This window comes from Anguilla anguilla, chromosome 12 (genome assembly GCF_013347855.1).
Source record: "Anguilla anguilla isolate fAngAng1 chromosome 12, fAngAng1.pri, whole genome shotgun sequence".
NCBI lineage: Eukaryota > Metazoa > Chordata > Actinopteri > Anguilliformes > Anguillidae > Anguilla > Anguilla anguilla.
Genome location: NC_049212.1, coordinates 5252984 through 5262471, shown reverse-complemented (window position 1 = coordinate 5262471; position 9488 = coordinate 5252984). Strand labels below are relative to the sequence as shown.

Here is a 9488-nt window from a genome sequence, read left to right as displayed (position 1 = left end):
TTCCAGTCTATTTTAAAACTGGATTTAGCATCCAGAATATACTCATATCTCTGTGAGTTTTGCAATGCAATGTTTTGCAAAAAAAAGGTTTCTTTAAGGAACACAAATGCATAAGTCTGTCATTTTATAAAAAATCAGGAGAAAGCATACTGTGGTTGGGTTGAACAAAGAACTTTAACTGAACATCAACAATGCAGCATTGCTGTTTTACGATGTACAGCTGCAAGCTCTGCTTTTTCACAGCACATTGTTCCAAAGTGCTGATTGCGATGTTAATTGTGGCATTGTCAGACAAAAATCTTTATTTTAAGTTATAGTTGTACATGAAGTTATTCAATATCCACAGGTTGTCTAGGTGACGGCTGTTCTGTCTCTCCTGTAAACTGTATGGTGGGCTTATGTTTTCAGAAGGACACCAATACCCTGACTTCTGAGGTGTGGGTCGTCCCTTAAGCCAGTGGAACTGCTTTGTCCTGCATTGCCACCACCATTCTGAGCTTCACTTCCTCTTCTTGGGCCCACAGTGCTTGAACGAGGACAAGGAAAAGCCTGAAAGGGGAAGAGGAAGTGAGAGACTCGCTGGGTGCCTGTGATGCAGTCCGACACAGGATATGACAGATGTGTGGCTGAGGGTGGGGCGGGGTTGTGTGGGTGTGCGTGTGGAGTGGGGGTGGGGGGGGGGGGTCTGGTGCTGTTATGGAACACTGTGTACCTGTCATCGCGCCCCGTGGTGTAAAGGTGTGAGAGAGGCAGTCGAGCCGCAGTGTGTTTTAGCTCTACTGGCCTGTCCCACACATTGGCTGCAAGCTGCAAAGGAAAAAACAGACGTTCCTCTGGCGCTTCTTAATCCGTTCGATGAAAACCATACACTGCCTTCATCAATGAGAAGTGAGTCAGAGTCATTGTCCCATAGGATTCCAATGCACAACTTCCCCTCCCATCCCTTTGTTGAAAAATTCCCCCACACATGCTAAGCTCTGTCCTCAGTCCTCCAGCAAGGTGTTTGGCAACAGCCGTACCAGTGCAATCTGTAGGCACGTGTAGTAACTACAGGAACAAACATGCTTTGTAAAAGGCTGATTCACTTACTGATATAATTGAAATTGCACTATAACAGTGCATAAACTCTGAAATATGACTAGGTTGACCAGACGTCCTGGTTTCACCGGGACAGCCCCAAATTTCAGCCCATTTTCACGTCCAGGCTTACTCTCTTCTAGATTTGTCCCGTTTTTGTCGTATCATATTTCACTGGGTTTTCAGACCGTACCTACCATTATTGTCTGCATTATGTACACACGTCTTCCGTGGACTCCTGTCACCCTAAATATGACACTCGTAATATTGAAGACAATTCTATTTCTTTGTGTGGACTGCTGTAGGCCTATCCAGTAAATGTTGAGCAGATGCCTGTGAAGAGATACACATTTGTCAAGCGTAACTTCACAACAAGAACGCACTAACGGATGTGCCTTTCCTGACCTCTTGTGGTAGGATCACTACATTTGGTTTAAAAGAGGCACCCTCTGGTATTCAGCCCATAAACTCCCAAAACGTCCGGCTAGCGGTCACATAAAAATGTCTCCAGAAATAAAATAAATTAAAACGGAAAATGATTTCAGGAAAGAGCAACACCTTTATTGACATTCTTGTCTTTGCTTAGCCGGGGATATATAAGACCGTGAAAAGATGTTTGGACTCCCAGTGGTAATGGATGGGTGATTAGCACTAGCAAAATTCACAAAGTGATTAAATCGAAATATGGTCCAGACACATGAGACATTGTTTCCACTTTTAAAGTTCGCTTTTATGCATATTAGCCTACTCATGTCAGCAGCAACCACATAGCCTATGTTACCCGTTCTATCATGATCAATCGGAAGTCGCAAAGGACAATTTCATAAATCGATGTTAATTTTAAAAAGTTTTTTTTTTTTTTTTTTTTTGAGGTTTTAGGATTTGACTTATTTTAATAGAACAATATCTTGGGTTTCACAATCCGACGTAATGCCAAATTGAGAGTAAAAATATAGCTTTGAGGCTTTTTTTTAATTTATTTTTTTTACATAAGCTGACAGCATCACATCGTTTGGAAGCTGGCCAGTTTATTGTCACCAGTCACACAATCACCTCCGCTGCTTTCGTGGCTTTTAGCCTACGTTACAAACCATGTTTGGTTTCAACTTATACAGTCTGAGGTTTCAACTGATTTTGCTCGAAAATGTTTCGGCTTTCATTATCTGTTTGTCTTCAATCAAATTCAGGATGAAATAACGTTATCGTTTTGAAGCTAAACTTAAGGCGACAACAAGCTGGCACCGGAGTTTCGCATCTTTTGGAAGATATCCAGCTTGTCACCTGTCATACAATCACGTCAGCTGCTTTTGTGACTATAAGATATTGGATTTCATCGGATTTTACTAGAAAAATGTATTGGCTTTCGTGATCTATATTTCATTTTTTTTTTTTCATTTCAACTTTATTCAAGACTCGACTGAAAAGAGGTCCATAGCAGGAGTAAAAAAAATTAAAAATAAAAAAATAAAAAACAAAGTAAAAATATAGTTAAAGTTAAACGTACGATGACTGCCGTTTGTCACCAGTCGTACGTAGCAACTCGTTTAATATCTTGCCTTTCATGATCTGTTAGACTAGGCAAACGTCTCAGTGGCAAATTCAATGTAAAATAGAGTTTTGCGGATTTTAAACAAGGTAGCTCCGGAGTCCAAGTCCTTTGGAGCCTCGCCAGCTAGTCACCTGTCACCAGTCACCAGTCACATCAGCTGTTTTCGCGGCTACAAGCCAATGTATTCGGCATCCTGTTTTTACTCAAAAATATCTTTGCTTTCATAATATGTATGTCTTAATGTAAAATTTAGAGTAAAACATAGTTTTAAAGGTTTTAAACGCAAGATGACACGGTAGCAAGAGTTTCATTAGGCTATCGAGACCCAGCCCAATGTCACCAGTTACACGACAGCAATCTCGCGGCTAAACTTTGAAGGGATTTTTTCGAAAACATGGATTGGTGTCAGGCAAAAAAAAACTCCCATGCTTTAAAATGGTCTACTCTTTCTTTCTTTTTTACCGTGGAAACTTCCAAGTAAACCCCGATTTCCCTGTTTGTTTTCCTGACAAGACAAACACGAGAATAAATTTATGATTTTGAGCTGTACATTGCAAGTCTACTATCCTTTTGCATATTCAGATGTGTGTAAGGGCTACAAGCTTAACTCTGCCTCCACCTTCTCTCACTCTCACTACCAGCAGTGATACAGTACAAGTGTGCAGAAAGTACCCTCCCCCCTCCCCCTCCCTTCTACATTTGAAAGGGATTCCTTTATCTGGGACCATATGTTTGACCCGCTGTCTCAGTGAATGTGGCCATCTGCTCAAAGTCCAAATGGGTCTTGGCTGCGAGTATGTGTCTGCTTTTGTGCAAACTCACTGGGCAATGTGAGAGAATCTCCAAGACCTCACAATAAAGAACTCCTTGAGACTCAGCAAATTTTTAACTCTTTAAATCATAGCAATGCCTGTATTGGGGGGCGGGGAGGCTGTAACTTAAGCTTTAAACAAACAAAAAACTTAACTTCACGGGCCAAAAATCTAAAACAGGATTTAAAAAAAAAAGAAAAAGAAAAATTACTTCAGGTCTCAGGAGCTAAATACAGGCTCCTTTTAAATCCTGTGCAAATGACGCAGCAGATGAGGAGTTGGGGGGGGGGGGGGGGACATACGATAGCACTGGAGAAAGACATCCTAGTGCCTTGTTTTATAGCTATGCATGAGCAAAGGGTGTTAAGACCCCGCTAAAACAAAGACCACCCCCACCACTATCTCCACATGAAATCTGGTCTACACCCACCCACCCAAACCTGAATAACAATGACGCTCAGAAAGACAGCACAACAAAAAGGAACCACCCCCTCAAATCTCATTATCCTTTGAAATGAATGTTTTGTGTCCAGTCCGTAAGTAGACGCACACAAAGGCAGAGAAGCTCCAACAGTTTGCCATTAAAATGTAATCTGTACACAGTGCACACATGCAATGTTCTGCACCAATCAGTCAGAAACTAAAATTTTTTAGAAACTTAATTTACAAGCCAAAACATCCCCCTAGTGAGTGACAGCCACAACATCTCATTTCAACAGCAGACGTAAGTGATTAAAATTCCTGTACAGCAAGTTAACGTTGTCCTATAAGGACAACGGTGTGAAGCTATGGCATGCGAAGCTCTTGTTAATGTCACATCACGAGACAATTAAGATTTTATTTGGCTTTGATCAAAACAAGCAGTTAATGAGATTACCCCAGAATTTTGCCTAAGCTCTGAGCTTTAACACCGGTTTAACAAGACCGTTTCTCCATCTTCCTCTCACACTTTGCCCTCAAGAGAAAAGCACAACTTTTTGATTTGTGGTTTTAAAAAAAATGTTTATTTGCGGTACAAAAAAGAAAACCCAAATATATTAAACTTAGTACAAACATAACCAAACAATAACTGAATGTTCTCTATAAATACATATTAAAATAAATTAAAAACATTAATTTACTAGTCGTCTTTTCTCCTTAACACTGTATACAAGCGTGAAGCTTGTCAGCATATGTGGACTTAAAAAAAAAAAAAAAAGAAAAGAAAATAAGTCTAAATGCTGAGAAGCATACCAGAGCCAACTACCAAATAACTCCGAAACAAATCTACTTATTCACTGACAATAACACAAGTAACTATTGACACAGTGTACATATCATTATTTTACCATGTGCAGTGTAAAATCAATGGTTGGACATCAACAAACTTTCTTGGTGGGGGCAGGGCAAGGAGTCCAATTCAATCCAGACTAACTCCCCCCACCCCCACTTCCCTCTTTTTTCTTTTTTTTTTTTTTTTAAACAGCACCTTGAAAAAACACAGTATGCACTTATTTTTTCAGCTGGTTCCTGATTAAGTAAAAAGGCAAGCCAGATTTTAAAAGCAATGCAGGGATCAAAAAAAAAAAAATCCACGTGATGCACCTTTAAAAAAAAAAAAAAAAAAAAAAAAAAATTATGTGCAATTAATTTCCAAGTGACTAGTTGATTTAATACAAGACAAAAGCTAGATGCTTAGTCAGTAAGCAAAGAATGCATTACTTATTCAAAATCTGGAAAGTGAAGACATCTTGGAACAAGCTAAGGAACTGAGAAGCATTCTTACCCTGAAGTGGGGGGAAAAAAAGTTGAGCTCAACTTCTATATAAAACTTTGACAGTGTTATTTAGCCATTTAACAAAAAACTGAACATCTGCCAAGCAGCTCGTCTTATGATTCTAGGGTCTGAACAAATGCACACACAAGACAACCAGTCTGGGTGAACACACTTTTTGGGTAAAAAAAAAAAAAAAAAAAAAAAAACCACACCTCTAAAACTTTATCAAAACCCTGGAAATGTTCATGTAAAATGTGTGAGCCCCATGTACAGACTGAGAACCATGACAGAAATATTCGTTTTTTTTTTTTTAGTTTTTTTTAACCTCTTCTTTGGCTTTTTAGATCAAGATTTCTTAACCTCAAAATTTTCCCTCTTTTTTGTTTGATTCTACCTGCTGCTTACAGGTCTGAGAGAACAAATAAGGATCCTTCTGCAGCAGCCCATTCTTTAAACAGGAACGTGTCAATCACACTGTGATTAAATCCCATCTCTGAATTATATTCCTGGAAGGGGGGGTTAGCAAAACAAGGTGTCTGACAACCCCCCCCCCGCCCCCCCACCCGTTGTTTTAACAGCATTGAACTCCCTCTTTTACTCAACTGTGTGTAAAAACGCTTACAAGCATTCAGCTGGAGAGCTTACCTGGGCGCCTAGCAACGGCCCGTACGTTACAGTAGGTATACAACGGTATACAATCAAGGCTTCACAAAAATGTACAAACGTGTTTAATCTGCACGAAGCTAGCTCTTCCCGCGTGCAACTACAGGGCGGAGTTAGATGAAGAAGGCGGAGCCGCCATTGCCGAGGCCGTCGTCGGGCACCGACAGCTGGCTGAAGATGGGCAGCCGCCGGCTGGCGCCGTCGAAGACCGAGGTCTCCGAGCCGCTGAGGCTGCTGGACGAGCTCCCAGACCCACCCTCGTGATCGGAGAGGGAGGTGTAGGAGAGGCTCCGGGAGCCCAGCGCAAAGCTTCCCAGCATGCTCTGCTGCTGTTGCTGCCGCCGGCACCCTTCTCCCTCGGGGCGTGGCAGGGCGTGGCAGCAGAAGGGGCGGGCCGGCTCGCGGGAGGCCTGGAAGCGCGGGGACGGGTCGAAGGCGGCCGAGAGGGGGTCGGCCGGGGAGAGCAGCTCGGGGACGTCGGCCGAGGCCGGGGGCGAGGCGGAGGGCGCGCGGAGGAAGGGGTGGAGCGGGGAGGGCTCCGGGGGCGGCGGCCCGGAGGGGAACCCGGCGAAGCTGAAGCTCTGCCGCAGCAGCGGGGGCCGGCGGGCGGCGGCGGCGCAGGTGGGGGGCGGGCCCCGGGAGGCGGGGCCCAGGTCGTCCTCGTTGTTGTGCACAAAGTGGCAGCGGATGCCGTAGGGGCAGTACCCGATGGTGTGGAAGGTGCGGCACGGCTCCGTCTTGTACTTGGGGTGGCGGCTGAGGTCGCGGAGCTCCTCGGCCCCGTGGGCGAACTGGCACTTCCCGCCGTACTTGCAGATGCCGCTTTCCGCGAAGGTGCGGCACAGCTCGGTCTTGTACCGAGACGAGGAGGAGGAGGAGGAAGAAGAGCCTGATCCGGAGATTGTGGGGGACAGGGCGGAGGGCTGCTTGCAGTGGCTGCTGGGGCTGCCGTCTTCCCCGGACGGCCAGCGAAGGTCGCCGCTGCCGGCCTCCACCATGCTGACCGAGCGCTCAGCCCAGAAAGACATTTTGTTCCACCGTGACAGGGGTGGGCAGGACTGCTCAAAGTGCTGCCCCCAGTGGCTGGAGGTCATGGGTGCGTTGTCTCTGGAGTCTGTGAGACTGGTTCCTCCCAGGCTGAGAGGGCAAGGGGTCTCCACCTTCTTGTACCCTATGGGCATCACGGACAGGAGGGACTTTGGGGGCTCCCGAAGATCGAGGCTGAGAAACTTCTACCAGAATGAAGAGAAAGGAAAGAACTCAGTGTCAAATGAAGACTCTCACAAACAAAAACAACAGAATTAAACTTGCCGTCAGAGAAAAATACATGCAATGAAACCAGCAAACCAGCCATGTCACAAACAGGGTCTAAATTCATGTGCTGACAACACTGTTGTTTTAAATTTTCTTTAAGGGCCAATTATGAAACAAGTCTTAGGCCCATGAGAAAAGAACACAGTGTTTGCCTACATGTACAAAGTGGGTATAAATTACTTAACTTAATGTCTGGCAAACTGTTACAGGATAAAAAAATTCATATCCCACCCCCTCCCTGAAAAAGACAAAGAAAAATGATGTGCATGCATGCTGCCGCATCCCTTTGACGGGAGCAGTAGATGTGTGAATAGGAAAGTTAGGAGGCCAGTCTCTGCACTATCATACGCAATCCGATATCAGCTCTATGACTGTCAAAAGACGCGTATGAAAGTGGAGGGCGGGGGTGGTGGGGGCACTTTCTAGGATACTTTCTGCATTAAGCAAACGGTTTTCGTAAATGCATTTCCTTAATAGTTTAGGTGTGTTGCACATTTAAACCTTGATAAAGAGGAGTTCAGTGGCAGCCAGGAACGTTCATGGCAACTCGCTAGCAAAACGGTAGATTTTTACATACGTAGCTAAGGCTTTAGGTCATGTCGTGTTACCGAACTAGATTACAAAATATCGAACTAGCCGAAATAAAGTTAGCTCGTGTTGGCAAGCTACTTAACCTTGCTAGCCAAAGTCACCGGACGTTTGCTTACAGGACCGGTAAAACATCCAAACGAAACTAACTTTCTAACGTAAAACTTAAATCACAAACATGTTACAGAACTACAACAATAACCGTAACACTTAAACTGCCATTGCAATAAAGTTTCGCACGCGTTAGCCAACTAACAAATACATGCAAATACCATCCAGTTATAGTAAATCGCTAGCAAACGGATAAACGTGTTAACTCGATAACGTCAGCTAGTTAACGTTCAACGTTGTACAAAAATTGTGTTCCATATGGTGCTGGCTAGCTTGCACACACAATGCTAAAGCCGTCATTTGCTAACTTATTATTGCAAACAACGACTGGCTGCAAACAACGACTGGCCGATTGCTTATAACGGCACAAGTTTCAACGGCATATAAATCACTAAAGAACCTCATGCGATTAACGTTATACGTTTAACCCAGCATGCAGAGGAAGCTAACGCTACTCCGGATAAGACAATTCTGAGAGAATTGTCAAAATGGCAAAACTACTTTCAATTCGTTTGGCACTGAATTAATCACTCAAACGCACATGCATAGCGTTACTTGTTTTCAACACGTCATTTAACCTTTGCTGCTATCAAGCTAGATCGCTTAGTGGACTGCTACAAAACATTGTGCGTTTTCTGAACATCTTAACAATCTGCTGTAATTAGCTAACGGTAGATTCACGTTCGTTCTTCAAACTCAAATAAATAATTTACCTTGCACAAAACGTCTTCAAAAAAGACTTCATCGAGAAGAGGATTGAGCACGTACGATGGCATTTTCGAGCTGAAAAAATGCTGATTTCTTATCGTGCCCACGTAATGCTCGTTCCTTCTCGACAGTAACTTTACAAAGTTGTCTGTTGGACTCACGATTCCAGCGGACGCACACGTGTGGTTTTAATGGTGCACAGTTTAAGCTGGCCACGCCTCCGGGCCCAAACTTTTCCCTCCACTCGTTCCGCCCACTCACAGCTCACGGGACATGACATCAGCGTGACGCAACAAACACATGCACGAGACGAGGCCGCAGATGCAGATGCAGACTTGCAGAAACATTCAGTGCAACAGTAGCTAACCTACAAGGAGAAGTGTAGTCTACACAACTCGTGTTAAAACCTCCTGTTGAGAATAAGCGCCCAATAGTGAAAAATCGAAATGTTTTGTACACAATGTAAATAGTAGGAGGACTTGAAGCAGCTTTTGTTACGATGTTCAGCGGTAGCTACCCAGCTCTGCTTTTTTCCTTTTGAGTACTGACTTTTTCAACTTCACTCTGAATAAAAACCCACAAATCCTGCTGCTTTCTCCAAGTGAAAACCTAATTGTACAAGTTGTATATTACCAGATATGCACCCTTACAGTGAACATTACAGTTTATGTTTGGGAAGGAGGAAAAATTAAAAAATAATTTCAAGATATATTTGTAGGGATGGACTGTGAACATGCAAACCTAGCAAATTCCAAATATGATATATGTTTACTTAACTGATTGTTCAATATTTCCACCTCAGCATTCATTTGCTAAGAAAGTTTAAAGACCAGCCCAGAAATTAACAAAAATGCACTAGAAACAAAGGGGACATTTACAAGGATGTCATCTTATATAGAGCAAGCATATC

General features: G+C 43.5%; 1 protein-coding gene and 1 long non-coding RNA gene across 2 annotated transcripts; both read right to left on the bottom strand.

Annotated features, from left to right (window-relative positions):
* Nucleotides 1–299: 299 nt before the first annotated feature.
* On the bottom strand, nt 300–1472 carry LOC118209031. Its single transcript, XR_004761663.1, has 3 exons — nt 1275–1472; nt 713–807; nt 300–549 (listed from the first exon to the last, which is right to left on the bottom strand). It is a non-coding gene; the product is annotated as an uncharacterized LOC118209031 (long non-coding RNA).
* A 3378-nt stretch (nt 1473–4850) lies between these two features.
* Nucleotides 4851–8782, bottom strand: zgc:114130 (uncharacterized protein LOC570332 homolog). Its single transcript, XM_035383881.1, has 2 exons — nt 8584–8782; nt 4851–7089 (listed from the first exon to the last, which is right to left on the bottom strand). Exons 1-2 carry the CDS (start codon nt 8644–8646, stop codon nt 5971–5973), a joined length of 1182 nt encoding a protein of 393 aa, XP_035239772.1. The 5' UTR covers nt 8647–8782; the 3' UTR covers nt 4851–5970.
* Nucleotides 8783–9488: the final 706 nt, after the last annotated feature.

Excerpts from the sequence above, each read along its gene's own strand:
- zgc:114130 (XM_035383881.1), bottom strand. The coding sequence starts at position 8,646 with ATGCCATCGTACGTGCTCAATCCTCTTCTCGATGAAGTCTTTTTTGAA. Across the intron at positions 7,090-8,583 it reads TTGAAGACGTTTTGTGCAAG|AAGTTTCTCAGCCTCGATCT; the intron begins GTAAATTATTTA and ends TCATTCTGGTAG.